The sequence below is a fragment of the Bombina bombina genome, chromosome 6 (genome assembly GCF_027579735.1).
Source record: "Bombina bombina isolate aBomBom1 chromosome 6, aBomBom1.pri, whole genome shotgun sequence".
NCBI classification, from domain to species: domain Eukaryota; kingdom Metazoa; phylum Chordata; class Amphibia; order Anura; family Bombinatoridae; genus Bombina; species Bombina bombina.
This window is the reverse complement of record NC_069504.1, coordinates 985136755-985157558: the sequence shown is the minus strand read 5'-3', so window position 1 is coordinate 985157558 and position 20804 is coordinate 985136755. Positions and strand designations below refer to the sequence as shown.

Below are 20804 nucleotides of genomic sequence, written 5' to 3'. Positions count from 1 at the left end.
GCTGACGACGGCTGGTAAGGTTGGGAGGACAGATTGGCTTCATGCTTATCTGCAGGCTTGTCAGTCAGAGCCCGTGCCATCCTAACCTTCAAGATAACAGAGAGCACAGCCATAATAAGGCAGAGAAACAGTGTGAGGAAAATTAAAAATAGGTGTGAGAGGAAGGGTATAGACAAGAAAAAGAAATAATAAAGAGAAAGATAGCTGAAAAGGGGACTGTGCTAAAAGGAGGCAGAGGAACAGTAAAGGGACAGATACATATATTAATATAAAATAGTTGAATACACAGTATATGAAGAAAGTGGGTGTGAGTAAAGGGGCAGGGAGAGAAAATCATCAGAACAGCATAGGGAACTGTGAGAGACACAGAGTGAGAAGCAAAGAAATAGGGAGTCAAACGCAATTGATAACAAAACTGACAGCCTGATATTGCAATTTAGAGAGAAGATACTTCTATTGCTGAACAGAAAGGGAAACAAATCTATTCTTTCTTCTGTGATACCATTAATCCACCAATCTCTAAGAGACTGAGGGTCATCAGAGGGTGATTTCAGCATGGCAACCATCACCTGCACACGGTTCAGCGAGGAATATCAACTCTTCGAGGAACTGGGAAAGTAAGTTATAAGGGGATAGCATATTGGGTTTTTTCTTCTTCTACTTTTTGCAGAATAAAGGGTTTTAGAATATTGATGGAGGGATAACATATGTTATGAAGGTTAATGAGCTGTTCTGGAGGTTATCGAATGCAAAATGTTATAAAAACAAATATTTATTAAATGAATGAAAATGCATCTGTGTGTAAGAAGATATTATTATTATTGAATGAGAAAATATGTTGTGTTGTCTTTATTCACAATGAATATTCCCTTTCTAAGTATAACAAGAAGATTTCTTCAGTATTACAGTAATACACATTCCAGTGCTTTACATTTTTGTTCCTATAAAGTAGAGCTTAGTTTGAGATATAACAGGGTATCATGTGTCTTTAAAAGGCTGTTTTGTGTTTTTATACTATGCATAATAATCTCTGTCAGCTTTGTAAGAGTCGGCTACCTCATGGACAAGTTGTAGAAGGTTTTAAAAGCACTAACCCATCCCATTGTCCTGTCTGTTTGTATCAGGAATTGCACTGTATCTTCATTACAAGACATCAGACAGCTAGCTGTACAGGTTGGCTTTGATTTCTGTGTCTGTATGTTTAAACACATGTGTATGTGTGTGTGTGTGTTTGTGTGTTTGTGTGTGTTTGTATCTATGTGTGTGTTTGTATCTATGTGTGTGTGTGTGTGTGTGTATGTGTTTGTATGTATGTGTGTGTGTTTATGTGAGTGTGTGTATATCATACTCACACGCAGATGTGCTAAAGTGCTGTGGTGTATGATCATTGACAGAGAATTGCTAAAAGGTGGATGTAGCCCAATAGTTGTTGGAACAAAGCATTGCAGATTTCCTGTGTTTAAATTATGTAAATCCATGTCCATCTGTTAATAGGGACATCTTTTCAGGCTTCATTTTTAGAAATTGTTGCTGTCACATGGATGTTTTCGTGTTCTGGGATTGGACTCACTTTATAACATTCAAGGACATCTTAACCCTTCTAACTGGCAGCAATTCAATAGAGCTTCAATAGAGCTTTTTAATGTGCAGTGTTTCTGGATTCCTAATGTATTACAGAAGATAGCTCTGACAGCTACACTAATGCCAGTCTAATGTGCATGCTTGTTTTAATCTAATTCTACATGTAATTGCATATGTCCAACATATGTTGGGGATTCAGACCGTCTGTGATTAGCACATGCAAAGATTTACTAATGCATTTGAAAAAAAGATGTACATTGCTCTCTGTGAAATGTATTAAATGTTTAACTCAAAATAGGATTTTATCAGAAAAGAAAAGCCAAATAAAATCAAGTAACACTGATGCAGTTTGCACAAGTACTTAGTAAGCTATTCCAACCCCAGGGCTTGTGTATACAAACCAAAGCATGCAGTTGATTGTTTACAATGATGCATATCACATATTTATGTCTAATATAATTTGTGCTGGTTATTAATTTCCTTTTCTTGATAAATTTCTATGGAAAAGAAACAATAAATATGACTAAGAAAGACAAAAACCATAAATATGTTAAAGGATTTTTAAATTAGTTGGTGAAAAATGTGGTTTAGACAGTCTGGAAAAAAATAAATAAAATGAGCTCCTGTTGCAGTAACTTAGAATTTTGCCACAAATCTGAGTACATACATCAGGTTGTGAATGTGTATAGGCTGAGTAAGTGAATGCGATATCTGATTCTCCCCTAGATAGAATGGATGCTACTCTGACATACTCCCACCCACTGCAGTGTAATGAAATCCAGCACAGAAGATTTAATGGAAGACCCCTTGCTGCTCTCCAAAGCAGCCCCTAGAGCATTAAGGCAAAACTAAAAGGATACTTTGCAGAGAAATCTGAAGAGTCTTTTGCTGCTTGATAGATTGACTACCGTTTCTAGTAAATACTGTATGCCAAATGGGTTAGAAATGGATTTATAACTCTTGACTCTTTTGTGTGGAGTTATTTTAATCTAATTTGACATGGAGTCATGGTGATGGGATTTTACATTTTATTTGGCTGGCTCAGGGGGACAGAAGAGTAGCTCTTTGTGTCATTGTCAAAAATGATACAACACTTGAATGATTTCTAACATTTTGATTAAGTGCATGTTAAATGTAAAGTAAATCTCTGTGTCTTTTTAAATTGTATTAAAATTGTATGTCCAAAGGAGCAGTCTGAAGAAAATTGAAATGTACACGACTGAATACATTTGTCTTAGCAAAAATTGTTCTTGTAAAAGGTATCCCTGTGCAGGTAGTGGAGCTTCTCCTGGGGTGCAAAAGCACCCAAATCTTTTACTTCGCAACTCTGATGGACTGTGCATGGTTGTGCAAATTGCCCCTTCATGTTGTTATCCATTCATATTTAGAAGGTATCCTCAGACTGCCTAGCCACATCACCTGGAATACCCAACTCTATCCACAGAACACCTGCAACCCCACCTCCACACACAGAATGCATGAGATGACTACCTGGTGTAATCTCCAGCTTCCTGCTCACTGCGGAGAGCTAGATGGGGTTTGCCTAAACATTTAATTTCTGGAATCACCATTGTATGACACTGCTGTACCTTCACACCAGGCCAAAACAAATTTGTGTCCCCTGTATGGCCCACCCATGTCCCAACATTCAGTGCTACCTATATAAAGAATACAACTATATATTACACTTCCTGATACCATAAACACTTCTTCATAAACTAAATACAGGATATACATTGGACGTTCTCATACCTTTACCTCTGAAATGGCAGGGCCCCCCAAGCATGGGGCTTCGTCTCGTCCCACAATGCTTAGTCACCCCCCTGAGCCATCTAGCTATATACATAGAATTCTGCAACTTTAACTCCACGCACTTTTGACTTCAATCATAAAATACCGGCAACTCCACCAATATGCTTCCCTGTCTTAGTCCTCAGCTTCCTGGCTCCTGTACGGAGCATCTGTCAGTATGCCCCATGGAGCTGCATTCAGACACCATGCCCTCTCAAAGAGTGCCTCTTGAAGAGGATTGCATCTTGATTAGACAATTTGTATCATTTCTGATGCAGTATGCACCACTGCAGTGTCTAAATGTGGGTGCAGGGGCATATGGACATATGCTCATTGCTCTGTGTCCCCTGTACACATTTAAAGCTATCACTAAAACACTGATAACTTCTATTTATTGCTGATAAAATTGTGTTGTAGAATTGTTTCTATAATGTCCCTTAAAAATGTTTTCTCTATTTATACTTATGCTGAAGGATGAGTTAAAAATGACCCATATATGCTCATTTTTACCGCCCATAGGCAAAAAATAAATAAATACTCTGACAAGCATTTTCCATCTTTACTTAAAAAGTCTGCAAAAATACAATCTCTAATATTCAGTTAAGTTTAAAGCACTCAGAATGTGAGAAAATGAGCAGAAGATTGTAAAATCACACCACATCCTAAATGAAGACGTCTCTAGGCAATTGCCTGGTTTGTTTAGTTCGAGTTTGACTTTTTGTTCCAGCTTCAGAGTATAATTTACCAACACAAAATTATTATTATTATTATTTATTATTATTTATATTCTTATTATTCAAACTGCATAAAATAAGGGTCAAGTATTTTTTTAAGACGGAGCACTTCTCTATTTTATAGTGATGGGTTTCAGTATCATATAATGATGTATTAGCTGGTTACTTGTTTGTCTTTATCCTAAAATACACATAAATAAATAAGGCTCACACTTGAGACTCAATTCCATGAAGGTTGTCTTAATAAAAAAGTTTAAAGAGACAGTGAAGTCAAAATTAAACAGATTAAATCAGATTGGCAGTGTTTCCCAGAAATAAGTGGTTTAAAATGGTATGCTCTATCTAAATCATAAAAGTTTAATTTTGACTTTACTGTAACTTTAAGGAAGATATTTCCTTAAAAGGATATTAAACAGTATGAGATTGTAATATAAATGTTTTATTATGTATGGTTAGAAAACTTTGCAATACACTTTCATTATCTATTGTGTTCCCTTTTACTTTAATTTAAAATTGTTTGTTTCCTAATTTCCACTGAGTTTCTATAAAGTAATAGGTGCTGCCATATTTAAATATTATCGCCTAGATTTAGAGTTCTGTGTTAGGGTTAAAAAGCAGTGTTAAGGGGTCCTAACTTTGCTTTTTAACGCCCGCTGGTATTTAGAGTCAGGCAGGAAAGGGTCTACCGCTCACTTTCTTTCCCCGACTCGAGGCTGCCGCAGATCCCCTTACGTCAATTGCGTATCCTATCTTTTTAATGGGATTTGCCTAACGCTGGTATTACGAGTCTTGGAAGAAGTGAGTGGTAGAGCCTCTACCAACAAGACTCCAACCGCAAAAAAAGTCTGTAGTTAAGAGGTTTATGGGCTAACGCGGGAACATAAAGCTCTTAACTACTGTGCTATAAAGTACACTTACACCCATAAACTACCTATGAACCCCTAAACCGAGGCCCCCCACATCGCAAGCCCTATAATTAAAAAATGTAACCCCTAATCTGCCACTCCGGAAACCGCCGCCACCTACATTATCCCTATGAACCCCTAATCTGCTGCCCCTAACATCAACAACACCTATATTATATTTATTAACCCCTAATCTGTCCCCCCCCAACATCGCCGACACCTACCTACACTTTTTAACCCCTAATCTGCCGCCCGGACCTCACCGCCACTATAATAAATGTATTAACCCCTAAACCACCGCACTCCCGCCTCACAAACACTATAATAAATTGTATTAACCCCTAATCTGCCCTCCCTAACATTTATTATAGTGTTTGCGAGGCTGTAGTGCGGCGGTTTAGGGGTTAATACATTTATTATAGTGGCAGCAAGGTCCGGTCGGCAGATTAGGGGTTAATAAGTTTAGGTAGGTGGCGGCGACATGGGGGGCAGATTAGGGGGTAATAAATATAATACAGGTGTCAGCGATGTAAGGGACAGCAGATTAGGGGTTCATAGCTATAATGTAGGTGGTGGCGGTGTCCGGAGCGGAAGATTAGGGGTTAATAATATAATGCAGGTGTCAGCGATAGCGGGGGTGGCAGATTAGGGGTTAATAAGTGTAAGATTAGGGGTGTTTAGACTCGGTGTTCATGTTAGGGTGTTAGGTGTAGACTTAGAGAGTGTTTCCCCATAGGAAACAATAGGGCTGCGTTAGGAGCTGAACGCTGCTTTTTTGCAGGTGTTAGGTTTTTTTTCAGCTAGCTCAGCCCCATTGTATCCTATGGGGATATCGTACACGTTTTTCCAGCTTACCGCTACCGTAGGCAACGCTGGTATTGAGGGTTGAAGTGGAGCTAAATTATGCTCAACGCTCCTTTTTCTGAGGCTAACGCAGCCATTCAGACAACTCGTAATACCAGCGTTGGCTTAAGGGTGCGCTGGAAAAAAAGCCTCATTAGCACCGCGGGTCTTTACCAACAAAACTCTAAATCTAGGAGTATGTTTCCCCAGCTGAAGACAAATAGGGAAATACATTAAACAAGTAATAAGAGACTGTCCAAACGTGGCTGAATAGAATATAGGATCATTTAAAGGGACAGTCTACTCCAAAAGATTTATTGTTTAAAAAGATAGATAATCCTTTTATTACCCATTCCCCAGTTTTGCATAACCAACACAGTTATATTAAAATACATGTTTACCTTGTATCTAAGCTAAAGACTGACTCATTATCTCATTGCTATTTCCAGACTTTTTAGCATTTTAGCTAATTAGTGCTTACTCATGAATAACTCCATGGGAGTGAGCTCATTGTTATCTTTATGGCACACATGAATTAGCAATGCCTTGCTGTGAATAGCTATACAAATGCACTAAGATAAAGGCGGCCTGCAGGGGCTTAGAAACAAGCAGAAATTTAGAGGTTTAAAGTATAATAATTTAACAAAGTTTGTGCAAAGATAGACAATAGGTAGTAAAGGCGTTATCTATCTTTTTAGAAAATAACATTTTTGGAGTTACTGTCCCTTTAAAAGGGATTCCACACAGCTTTGTTTGAACAAACAGAGATACATTTTCAATATTTAAACAACACAGGGCTCGTTTTCCATTGAGCCGTTAAAAATAGAGCCGTAAGCTACCGAAGCGGCTGAAAGCTAAAAGTAATTTACGGCTCTACTTTAGTACCAGGTTTCAATTGAATGCGGTCGCTCTTTTCGTGTAGGTGAAAGTTAGCGCTGTGTTAACTCTTCCACCCGATGCCAGATTTCTAAAACATTAATAGGTTACTATGGTAACCCGACCTTACACTACACTCAATCGCATATACGGCGCCGCATACAAGTACGGCGCCGTATATATTTTACCCGTCGCTCGCTGTTAGAATAAAATCAAACACCTAACGCATCCGCGATATCTACCTCTCAACCGTAACCGCCCCACCGGAATAACTAATGTATTAACCCCTAATCCGCCAACCCCCATACCTCAAAGTATCTATCAAAGTTATTAACCTCTAAACCGCCATCCCCCACAACGCAAACTATCTATTAAATCAATTAACCCCTAATCCGCAATGCCCCCACAACGCAAACTATCTATTTAAACTATTAACCCCTAATCCACCATTAACCCACATCGTAATTAACCTAATAAATCTATTAACCCCTAAACCACCAAACCCCACAATGCAAATAACTAATCACTAAGCCCCCTAACCTAACACCCCCTAAATTAACCACCTTACATAAATTAGGCTAAAATTACAGAAAATAAAATAGTCTAACTTTACATAAAATAAGAAACAAAATTATCATAAATAAAAAATTTAAACCTAATCAGTCAATGGAATGAGAGCTACTGAAATCCTATTGGCTGATTTGAACAGCCAATAGGATTTCAGTAGCTCTCATTCAATTGGCTGATTTGAATTTGAAGAATCAAATCAGCCAATACAAATGCAAGGGACGCCATATTTAATTGCGTACCTTACATTCACTATTCACTGTATGGCGGCGATCATACGAACAGGATCCTCCATGCTCCATGGTTCCGCGGTCACCGGTCTTCAGTTCCACAGTCGCCGGTCTTCAGTTCCGTGGTCCTGGATGAAGATAGAAGAGGTCGCCGCTTTGAAGAAGACTTTACCGCGGGACTTCAGGAACCGTGAGTACCTATCTGGGGGTTAGAGTTAGGTTTTTTTTTTGTTTTTTTTTAGATTAGGGATTTGGGCGCTGAAAAAGACCCCAATGCCCTTTTAAGTATAGTAAAAGAGCTGAATGCCCTTTTAAGAGCAATGCCCATACAAATGCCCCTTTAGGGGCAATGGGAAGTATAAGATTATTTAGTGTTAGTTTTTTTATTTTGAGGGGTTTGGTAAATGGGGAGTTTTACTGTTAGGGAGAACTTAGTTTTTTAAAGGTAAAATAGCTTTTTAACTTAGGGCAATACCCTACAAAAGGCCCTTTAAGGGCTGCATACAAGTACGGCACCGTATATTTTACCCATCGCTCGCTGTTAGAATAAAATCAAACACCTAACGCATCCGCGATATCTACCTCTCAACCGTAACCGCCCCACCGGAATAACTAATGTATTAACCCCTAATCCCCCAACCCCCATACCTCAAAGTATCTATCAAAGTTATTAACCTCTAAACCACCATCCCCCACAACGCAAACTATCTATTAAATCAATTAACCCCTAATCCGCAATGCCCCCACAACGCAAACTATCTATTTAAACTATTAACCCCTAATCCACCATTAACCCACATCGTAATTAACCTAATAAATCTATTAACCCCTAAACCACCAAACCCCACAATGCAAATAACTAATCACTAAGCCCCCTAACCTAACACCCCCTAAATTAACCCCATTATATAAATTAGGTTAAAATTACAGAAAATAAAATAGTCTAACTTTACATAAAATAAGAAACAAAATTATCATAAATAAAAAATTTAAACCTAATCAGTCAATGGAATGAGAGCTACTGAAATCCTATTGGCTGATTTGAACAGCCAATAGGATTTCAGTAGCTCTCATTCAATTGGCTGATTTGAATTTGAAGAATCAAATCAGCCAATACAAATGCAAGGGACGCCATATTTAATCGCGTACCTTACATTCACGATTCAGTGTATGGCGGCGATCGTACTAAGAGGATCCTCCATGCTCCATGGTTCAGCGGTCACCGGTCTTCAGTTCCACAGTCGCCGGTCTTCAGTTCCGTGGTCCTGGATGAAGATAGAAGAGGTTGCCGCTTTGAAGAAGACTTTACCGTGGGACTTCAGGAACCGTGAGTACCTATCTGGGGGTTAGAGTTAGGTTTTTTTTTAGATTAGGGATTTGGGCGCTGAAAAAGACCCCAATGCTCTTTTAAGTACAGTAAAAGAGCTGAATGCCCTTTTAAGAGCAATGCCCATACAAATGCCCCTTTAGGGGCAATGGGAAGTTTAAGATTATTTAGTGTTAGTTTTTTATTTTGAGGGGTTTGGTAAATGGGGAGTTTTACTGTTAGGGAGAACTTAGTTTTTTAAAGGTAAAAGAGCTTTTTAACTTAGGGCAATACCCTGCAAAAGGCCCTTTAAGGGCTATTGGTAGTTTAAGTATTAGATTAGGGGTGTTTCTATTTTTTGGGGGGGGGGTTATTTTCATAGGGATTAGGTATAATTTTTTATTTTTGATAATTTTGTTTATTATTTTACGTAATGTTAGACTTTTTTATTTTCTGTAATTTTAGCTTAATTTAACCCCTTAACGACCGAGGACGTGCAGGGTACGTCCTAAAAAAAAAGGCAGTTAACGCCTGAGGACGTACCCTGCACGTCCTCGGTGTGGAAAGCAGCTGGAAGCGATCCTGCTCGCTTCCAGCTGCTTTCCGGTTATTGCAGTGATGCCTCGTTATGGAGGCATCCTGCAATAACCTTTTGAAGCCATCTGATGCAGAGAGAGCCACTTTGTGGCCCTCTCTGCACCGGAGATTGGTGGCTCACTTCGTTGGTGGGTGGGAGCAGGACCGGGAGGCGGGTGGCGGCCCTGGATGGCCCTGGATGATGCGGAGGGGGGCAGGATCGTGGGCGGGGATGTCGGGGGCGCGCACAGATGCGCGCACTTGCATGGGGAGGCGGGGGCGGGCTCGTGCACGGGGAGGGAGCGGGTGGGAACTGCTACACTACAGAAGTGGGGAAAAAGGGGGATATTATTTACAATTTAGCAAGATCGGTATGGCTGGTGGGGTGTTAGTCTGTGGGGGGGAAGCTACACTACAGAAAAAAATAAAATAAAAATAATAAAACCCTTTTTTTTTTTTGCAAACTGGGTACTGGCAGACAGCTGCCAGTACCCAAGATGGCCCCCAATAAGGCAGGGGGGGTTAGAGAGCTGTTTTGGGGGGATCAGGGAGGTTGGGGGCTAAGGGGGGATCCTACATAGCAGCATATGTAAATATGCTCAATTTAAAAAAAAAAAAATATTCAAAGACGCCTTTTATTTTAGTACTGGCAGACTTTCTGCCAGTACTTAAGATGGCGGGGACAATTGTGGGGTGGGGGAGGGAAGGGAGCTGTTTGGGAGGGATCAGGGGGTGTGATATGTCAGGTGGGAGGCTGATCTCTACACTAAAGCTAAAATTAACCCTGCAAGCTCCCTACAAACTACCTAATTAACCCCTTCACTGCTAGCCATAATACACATGTGATGTGCAGCAGCATTTAGCGGCCTTCTAATTACCAAAAAGCAACGCCAAAGCCATGTATGTCTGCTATTTCTGAACAAAGGGGATCCCAGAGAAGCCATAATTGCACAAGCTGTTTGTAAATAATTTTAGTGAGAAACCTAAAGTTTGTGAAAAAGTTTGTGAAAAAGTGAACAATTTTTTTTATTTGATCGCTTTTGGCGGTGAAATGGTGGCATGAAATATAACAAAATGGGCCTAGATCAATACTTTGGGTTGTCTACTACACTACATTAAAACTAAAATTAACCCTACAAACTCCCTACAAGCTCCCTAATTAACCCCTTCACTGCTGGGCATAATACACGTGTGGTGCGCAGCGGCATTTAGCAGCCTTCTAATTACCAAAAAACAACACCAAAACCATACATGTCTGCTATTTCTAAAGAAAGGGGATCCCAGAGAAGCATTTACAACCATTGTGCCATAATTGCACAAGCTGTTTGTAAATAATTTCAGTGAGAAACCTAAAATTGTGAAAAATTTTATGTTTTTTTTAATTTGATTGCATTTGGCGGTGAAATGGTGGCATGAAATATACCAAAATGGGCCTAGATCAATACTTGGGGTTGTCTACTACACTACACTACAGCTAAAATTAACCCTAGAAGCTCCCTACATACGCCCTAATTAACCCATTCACTTCTGGGCATAATACACATGTGGTGCGCAGTGGCATTTACCAGCCTTCTAATTACCAAAAAGCAACGCCAAAGCCATACATGTCTGCTATTTCTAAAGAAAGGGGATCCCAGAGAAGCATTTACAACCATTTATGCCATAATTGCATAAGTTGTTTGTAAATAATTTCAGTGAGAAACCTAAAGTTTGTGAAAGAAATTGTGAAAAAGTGAACAATTTTTTTTATTTGATCGAATTTGGCGGTGAAATGGTGGTATGAAATATGCCAAAATGGGTCTAGATCAATACTTTGGGATGTCTTCTAAAAAAAATTATATACTTGTCAATGGATATTCAGGTATTCCTGACAGATATCAGGGTTCCAATGTAAGTAGCGCTAATTTTGAAAAAAAGTAGTTTGGAAATAGCAAAGTGCTACTTGTATTTATTGCCCTATAACTTGCAAAAAAAGCAAAGAACATGTAAACATTGGGTATTTCCAAACTCAGGACAAAATTTAGAAACTATTTAGCATGGTTTTTTTTTGGTGGTTGTAGATGTGTAACATATTTTGGGGGTCAAAGTTAGAAAAAGTGTGTTTTTTTCCATTTTTTCATAATATTTTGTATTTTTTTATAGCAAATTATAAGATATGATGACAATAATGGTATATTTTGAAAGTCCATTTAATGGCGAGAAAAATGATATATAATATGTGTGGGTACAGTAAATGAGTAAGAGGAAAATTACAGCTAAACACAAACACCGCAAAAATGTAAAAATAGCCTTGGTCCCAAACGGACATAAAATGGAAAAGTGCTGTGGTCATTAAGGGGTTAAACTTAGTATTCTTTATTTTTTAAGTAATGTTAGCTTTTTTCTTCTAATTGAAATTTAGGATTATTTTAATTTATGTAATGGGGTTAATTTAGGGGGTGTTAGGTTAGGATTAGTTATTTGCGTTGTGGGGTTTGTCAGTTTAGGGGTTAATAGATGTATTAGGTTAATTGTGATGTGGGTTAATGGCAGATTAGGGGTTAATAGATTTAATTGTTTGCGTTGTGGGGGCATTGCGGATTAGGGGTTATTAGATTTAATAGTTTGCATTGGGGGGCATGGCGGTTTAGAGGTTAATACATATATTATAAGTTGCAATGTGGGGGGATGGCGGATAGAGGGTCTTTAAAGCGTCGGGTTAGATTTCAATGGGAAAAAGCACTCAAAGAGCACCTTTTTCCTGTTTTACACCTAGTTCAGCTGGGTGTAATTTTTGTTAGTGTATCGGCAGCCTCCAATAGTGTATTTACGGTTTGCACGGGCATTGGAAACCGGGTATTATTTAAAGATTAGTGGCTTCCCATACTTTGTATGGGACACAATAATGTTTTTGGGAGCTGGAGTCCGGTTGCCTGAAATTGGGTTATAACGGGCCGTTGGAAGCAGTAGATAAACAATATTGCTTCAGACAGCATATTTATCAGTTTGCGAGTGAACGCAAACGGAATTACGGCTCAATGGAAACGAGCTCTAAGATAATTGCAAAAATCCATCTACATATTATTCTAAGGCTATTCTATGCTTTCAATACATTTTTGGGCCCCATTTTATGAAGCCTTGATTGACAAGGATCACAGAAAGCAGGCAGCAATACACTGCCCATATTTAACATTGCACAAGTGTGTGCTTGTGCAATGACACCCCCTGCTTACGCTAGCCAAATGGCGCGCAAGTAGGGGCTGTCAATCACCCAGGGTGAATGTCTGATGACTGCTGCTTCCTAACTATCGGCTGAAGGCTCGCTCATGCAAACCTGCAGCAAAGGGCCTCCAAAGCTGCATAGGCAACTTGATAATTGGAGCCCTTTATGTCTACATGTATTTACTGTTTAGCTTCCCTTTGCAATTTCTTGTCACAAGCTGTTTTTACAAAAAACATTAGAACACAAAGTAGCGCAACTCTCTCCCCAGAAATGTAAAAATTCAGTCAAACATGCACATACAGGGAGTGCAGAATTATTAGGCAAATGAGTATTTTGACCACATCATCCTCTTTATGCATGTTGTCTTACTCCAAGCTGTATAGGCTGGAAAGCCTACTACCAATTAAGCATATTAGGTGATGTGCATCTCTGTAATGAGAAGGGGTGTGGTCTAATGACATCAACACCCTATATCAGGTGTGCATAATTATTAGGCAACTTCCTTTCCTTTGGCAAAATGGGTCAAAAGAAGGACTTGACAGGCTCAGAAAAGTCAAAAATAGTGAGATATCTTGCAGAGGGATGCAGCACTCTTAAAATTGCAAAGCTTCTGAAGCGTGATCATCGAACAATCAAGCGTTTCATTCAAAATAGTCAACAGGGTCGCAAGAAGCGTGTGGAAAAACCAAGGCGCAAAATAACTGCCCATGAACTGAGAAAAGTCAAGCGTGCATCTGCCAAGATGCCTCTTGCCACCAGTTTGGCCATATTTCAGAGCTGCAACATCACTGGAGTGCCCAAAAGCACAAGGTGTGCAATACTCAGAGACATGGCCAAGGTAAGAAAGGCTAAAAGACGACCACCACTGAACAAGACACACAAGCTGAAACGTCAAGACTGGGCCAAGAAATATCTCAAGACTGATTTGTCTAAGGTTTTATGGACTGATGAAATGAGAGTGAGTCTTGATGGGCCAGATGGATGGGCCCGTGGCTGGATTGGTAAAGGGCAGAGAGCTCCAGTCTGACTCAGACGCCAGCAAGGTGGAGGTGGAGTACTGGTTTGGGCTGGTATCATCAAAGATGAGCTTGTGGGGCCTTTTCGGGTTGAGGATGGAGTCAAGCTCAACTCCCAGTCCTACTACCAGTTTCTGGAAGACACCTTCTTCAAGCAGTGGTACAGGAAGAAGTCTGCATCCTTCAAGAAAAACATGATTTTCATGCAGGACAATGCTCCATCACATGCGTCCAAGTACTCCACAGCGTGGCTGGCAAGAAAGGGTATAAAAGAAGAAAATCTAATGACATGGCCTCCTTGTTCACCTGATCTGAACCCCATTGAGAACCTGTGGTCCATCATCAAATGTGAGATTTACAAGGAGGGAAAACAGTACACCTCTCTGAACAGTGTCTGGGAGGCTGTGGTTGCTGCTGCACGCAATGTTGATGGTGAACAGATCAAAACACTGACAGAATCCATGGATGGCAGGCTTTTGAGTGTCCTTGCAAAGAAAGGTGGCTATATTGGTCACTGATTTGTTTTTGTTTTGTTTTTGAATGTCAGAAATGTATATTTGTGAATGTTGAGATGTTATATTGGTTTCACTGGTAAAAATAAATAATTGAAATGGGTATATATTTGTTTTTTGTTAAGTTGCCTAATACTTATGCACAGTAATAGTCACCTGCACACACAGATATCCCCCTAAAATAGCTATAACTAAAAACAAACTAAAAACTACTTCCAAAACTATTCAGCTTTGATATTAATGAGTTTTTTGGGTTCATTGAGGACATGGTTGTTGTTCAATAATAAAATTAATCTTCAAAAATACAACTTGCCTAATAATTCTGCACTCCCTGTATATAATACACAAAAATCCAAAAAGAAATTCCATAGTAGGGTGCATAGGATACTATGAATGTCCGTGATCAATAAATCTAAAGATTTTCCCAGAGTGCAAAACACACAAATGTACCACGATAATGTGTGAACCAGATAGGCCAGTGATAAATACAGAGCAAGTTAAAAAAATACTGATAGTAATCAGGACTAGGAGTGGTTTTATACAAATTACCCAATCCCTCCTAAGGTGAAACTATATACCTAAATTATATAAAGTAAATATTAAGAAGGAAAGAAACACTATTTGGTTCACTAAAAAGCCATCAGGGCCTTTGAAAAAGCATTGGCGGAACGTACATCAGGCATCAGAGTTGTTGCAACTTTTGCTACATGATACCTGAGTCTGTAATTTTTAGAGTATAATTAAGACTATTTTTCTAGTAGACAAAGCACGGGAATACCCAGCCTATTTAAATAATTATACAGGAACACTGCGACAGTATAGATAAAGCCCTTGTGGCTACCTATATAGATAGGGATCTTTTTAATGTCGTAGTGCACTGTGTAATGGGAATTATTACCCATTTTTGTGCTAGTCTAATTTGTATCTACACTCCATTCCTATTATTGTTATAATAGATAATTACACACTTTGGGGGCACTACATCTATTTATGTTTTTAAATTATTTTAATTGTTGTTCACCTTTTTAATGACTTACAAGTTATGTTTTATATTTAGCTCTCCACATCCCCCACCTTTTGTTATTGTATACACCTACCCTGATGGCTTTTTAGTGTGCTAAATAGTGTTTCTTTCCATAAATACAGAGCACTCAGAGGGCATCACCAAACAGTATTCCTGGGTGCTTTTGCGGCACATTGATTTTCTCAAATAGTTATGAACATCATAAAGCGACTGTAGGGCAGCTACTTCATAAAAAGTCACTGATATACCTGTACTTGTAAAAAAGCTGAAAGAAAAAAGCAGAAGCGCACCTACGACTCACGTTAAAAGTAAAATGTTTTGCATTCACACTCACAAGATCAAAATTAAAACAGTCATGTAAAAGTGTGCACCAAGGAGCAAACTCCTGTATACCGTCTATTGTCCCGGGCTTGAGCAAGGTCCTGTGGATAGGTTCTCAGCTGTTATAGTCTGCTTGTGCTAGGTCCTCTCGTAGTAGGATCCCCAAAATGGCAAGGAAACAAACTGATGTCGGCACATCAGTGCTACACAGTGAGACACAACAGAGCTTTTTCAAGAGGATACTCTTGAAAAAGCTCTGCTGTGTTTGAGAGAAACGCTTTGAGGTCTTTTGTCCCCACCCAGCCGCCATATGATTTTTTGGTTACCAGATGGGTTGGGAAAAAATACCTCAATGTGTTTCTAGTGTGCACTTAATTGCCAATGCAATGACATCACATTGGCAATTAAGACATATATTAAGACATCACATTGGCAATAAAGACATATATTGCAATATATAAAACAGTTATATTATGCAGCCTATATTCCTTTAAAAAAATATAACGAAGACATTTAAATACACATTCCAATAACATTTATGTATAAAAGAAATTGTGTTTGTATTTAAATGATAACAGGATGAAAACAAAACAACTGTATCACTTTTTATAGTGTGAGAATTGTTTTCCATAATGTAATCTGGAGATGAAATTGTGTGTCACAATATAAAACTGGGGGAACAAAAAGCTTCCCAGTACATCTGTAATATGCCTTTATTGCTCAGGTTCTCTTCAGGAAATGAATAGTAATATATGTGTGTATATGTATAGGTGTACATAATGAAAACAGAGAGAAGCGCACTCTCGGGAACGAACAACCAACTCAATAACTTGTTAGCTTGGCGATTCACCACCTGGGGGTAGCTTCTTTTTAGCTCAGTAACGCTTTTCACAGAGCAGTCTGATCCCATCTATTAAGGTCAGTCCAACACCGAAATACCAGGCAATACTGCACTTAATGAGGAGTACAGAAACCACAGATAATAATTTTGGCCTTCATTGGGCCTCATCAGTGAGGTGCAGCCATCTTCCTCTAGGCACACTGAGCAAGGAGTCCATGTTTGGTTGCCCCTTTTTCCCTTAGGGAAAGATAATGCACACAGAGAGAAGTGCACTCTCAGGAATGTACAACCAGCTCAATAACTGTTTATTTTTTTCTATGGCAATTCACCAATTGGGTGCAGCTTCTTTTTAGCCCAGTAAAGCTTTTCATAGAGTAGAATGTTCCATTAGTATATCAGTCTTATCCCGCCTATTAATGTCAGTCCAGCACCGAAATACCAGGCATATCTGCTATGAACAAGGATCACGGCAACCCCAGACGATCTTATGTATAGGTGTGTGTATAGGCCCCCATGAGTGAGTTTTCTTCCCATTGGAAGACTTGAACCAGATGAATTACAGGACATTAAAGTGTTTTATAAGGCTCTATCTTTCTATTTTGTTAAAGATATTCTGCATCTGCAGTCACTAGTTGTGAACAAAAAATACAGCTCTGAAAACAGAAAATATATTTGATTGTTTTTTGGTTCCGGTTGTCAAGATCTATGAAAAACAAGATTTTATCACATTTTGTAATCATAATGGAATTTCAAAATCAATATTTTCTTGATGTGATATTACAAAATATTCAGAAACATTGTCATGATTTAACAGAAAACGAGGTAGCACAAATCACCCAATGCAAGTACAAATATAACTACAATTATAATAAACTAAATGTAGAGTGAAATAATAAATATGCACATATTGGTAATCATCCAACTGATAATTTAATAATGTCCCTAATGTTTAAATCATACAAATAACCAGTCTGACTGATAATCCAATAATGCCTTAAATTTTTATATCATCAAAACAATTAGTCTAATGTATAATAAACTAGAGTAAATCTTGGATATAAAATCTCTAAGGGCTTAATCCTTAATGAGCAACACAGCTCAGAACAAAAAAAAAAAAAAAAAAAGTGTTACAATTAAACAAGATATCATATTTCAGGATTGTGTGTTCATTTATATATCAGTAATCTTTAGATAAAATATCACAAATAAATAATGACTGTGAAAAATATATCAGAATCAAGGCTTTCATAATTAGTACCCCAAAAATTCTAAGAGATTATTTTCTGTTTTATATTTTGTTTTTATTAAATAAACTTTATATATTATTTATAATTGATTTTCTGTAAAAGGGAGGTATTCTTATTTAGTGAATTTAAACGTATAGGGAAATTTAATGTAATATAGTTTAAATGTATTAAATTATTAAACCCAGAGCTATACAATGGGTATCTCAACCCTTATAAGGGAGTAGCATGCAGACCCTTGAAGTCAATTATTTAATGTATTGGAAAGGAGAGAGAGGGTAGAGACTCAATAAGTAACTACACAAAGACAGGGATTTCAGCACACACTTTTACATTTATTTATTCACAACAATTGTGATAAATGCAGTATATATCCTTTTTGTGCTAATACGTAGTGAAAAAAACACAAGTAAGTAAAAAAATGACAAAAGAACTATAGTTAATACAAGACTCACTCAGAGAGGAGCAGCTCCATATAGTTATGGTTAATAAAGAAAATTGGCAACACCTCCACTAGAGGGTGGCTTCGCAGCCTGGGCGAAAAATTACCACCATAGTGACCCTTGAGGATCTATGCCTGTATTCTACACTTTCTATATATACTAATTTCCTTAAGAGACATAGTAATTTGTATATACAAGAGTGGCAGGTAAATCAGCACACACAAAAGGAATCCCTGCAACACCTCCACCAAAGGGTAGCTTCGCTACACTAGCAAAAAATTGGCTACCATAGTGATCCTTGAGGATCTATGCAGAGATTTATATACACATGAGTTTGCAAAGTACAAAATAGAAATTCAATGGTAGCGTAAATTATACGGGGTATGCACAACACCTATTTCTTTCATGTAAATGGCAAGAGTCCATAAGCTAGTGACGTATGGGATATACAATCCTACCAGGAGGGGCAAAGTTTCCCAAACCTCAAAATGCCTACAAATACACCCCTCACCACACCCACAATTCAGTTTTACAAACTTTGCCTCCTATGGAGGTGTTGAAGTAAGTTTGTGCTAAGATTTCTACGTTGATATGCGCTTCTCAGCATTTTGAAGCCTGATTCCTCTCAGAGTGCAGTGAATGTCAGAGGGATGTGAAGGGAGTATCACCTATTGAATGCAATGGTTTTCCTAACGGGGATCTATTTCATAGGTTCTCTGCTATCGGTCATAGAGATTCATCTCCTACCTCCCTTTTCAGATCGACGATATACTCTCATATTCCATTAGCTCTACTGATAACTGTTTCAGTACTGGTTTGGCTATCTGCTATATGTGGATGGGTGTCTTTTGGTAAGTATGTTTTCAGCTATGGTTGGCACTTTGTATAAAGTTCTAAATATATGTATTGTACTTATATTTGCCATGATTCAGATTTCAGTATATTTCCTTTTTTTTTGCAGACTGTCAGTTTCATATCTGGGAAATGCATTTTTATGAAAAAATTATTTCTTACCTGGGGTTTAGTCTTTTTCAAATTGACTTTTATTTTAAGAAAAGAATTGCAGGCTGTATTAGGCTCGCAAGGGCGCAAAAATGCCAAAATTTATTGCGTCATTCTTGGCGCAATATTTTTTTGGCACGAAAGTTACGTTCGTTGACGCAAATTCGTCATTTCCAGGCGTCTTAGTTGTCGCTGAGTCCTTCATGAGGTTGCGTCATTTATGACGCCAGTGTTCGTTTCCGGACGTTTTTGGCGGCAAAATTTTTTTTTTCTGTTTGTTGTGCGTCATACTTGGCGCCAAATATTTTCATTATTTAAGACCCCATTCCTTTTGCCTCTGGCCTTTTTTCTATGTCAGAGGGCTATGCTGTTTGCATTTTTTTCCCATTCCTGAAACTGTCATATAAGGAAATTGATAATTTTTCTTTATATGTTGTTTTTTCTCTTACATTTCGCAAGATGTCTCAATCTGATTCTGTCTCAGAATCTACTGCTGGAATCCTGCTGCCTGATATTGGTTCTACCAAAGCTAAGTGCATTTGTTGTAAACTTGTGGAGGCTTTACCTCCAGCTGTGGTTTGTAATAGTTGTCATGATAAACTTTTACATGCAGATAATGTTTCCATCAGTAGTAGTTCATTACCTGTTGCTGGTCCATCAACATCTAATGCTCAGGATATTCCTGTAAATTTAAGAGAATTTATTTCTGATTCCATTAAGAATGCTTTGTCTGCCATTCCGCCTTCTAATAAACGTAAAAGGTCTTTTAAAACTTCTCATAGAGTTGATGAAATTTCAAATGACCGACAACATACTGATTTATCTATCTCTGATGATCCTGCCTCAAACATTGACACTGACAAATCCTCTTATTTATTTAAAATGGAGTATATTCATTCTTTATTAAAAGAAGTGTTGATTACATTAGATATGGAGGAGACTAGTCCGCTTGATATTAAAACTATTAAACGTTTAAATACTGTTTCTAAACCTCCTGTAGTTATTCCAGAGGTTTTTCCAGTTCCTGATGCTATTTCAGATATGATTTCTAAGGAATGGAATAGGCTGGGTACTTCTTTTATTCCTTCTTCAAGGTTTAAAGAATTATATCCTTTGCCAACTGATAGATTGGAGTTTTGGGAATAGATCCCCAAAGTTGATGGTACTATCTCTACTCTTGCTAAACGTACTACTATTCCTACGGAAGATAGTACTTCTTTTAAAGATCCTTTAGATAGAAAACTTGAATCTTATCTAAGGAAGGCTTATTTATGTTCAGGTCATCTTCTTAGGCCTGCTATTTCCTTGACTGATGTTGCAGCTGCTTCAACTTTTTGGTTGGAAACAAGTATCGGATCATAATGTGTCTAGCATTGTTAAATTATTTCAACATGCTAATAATTTCATTTGTGATGCCATTTTTGATATCATCAAAATTGATGTTAGATATATGTCTTTAGCTGTTTGAGCTAGAAGAGCTTTATGGCTTAAATCTTGGAATGCTGATATTACTTCTAAATCAACATTGCTATCTCTTTCTTTCCAAGGTAATACATTATTTGGTTCTCAGTTGGATTCTATAATTTCAACTGTCACTGGGGGGAAGGGAGCTTTTTGCCTCAGGATAAAAAGTCTAAGGGTAAATTTAAAGCTTCTAACCGTTTTCGTTCCTTTCGACTTAATAAAGAACAGAAATCTAATCCTTCCCCTAAGGAATCTGTTTCCAATTGGAAGCCTTCCTCAATCTGGAATAAATCCAAGCCATTTAAAAGATCAAAGCCAGCCCCCAA

The 20804-nt window shown here is 38.2% G+C and overlaps 1 protein-coding gene across 1 annotated transcript in view; it reads left to right on the top strand.

The window, feature by feature from the left end:
- The first annotated feature begins 555 nt into the window (after positions 1-555).
- The window catches only part of CAMK2A (calcium/calmodulin dependent protein kinase II alpha), a 369514-nt gene continuing 349265 nt past the window's right edge, over positions 556-20804 (top strand). The window contains exon 1 of the mRNA XM_053718653.1: positions 556-617. Coding sequence (XP_053574628.1) covers positions 556-617 — 62 coding nt within the window. The remainder of the gene's footprint in view (positions 618-20804) is intronic.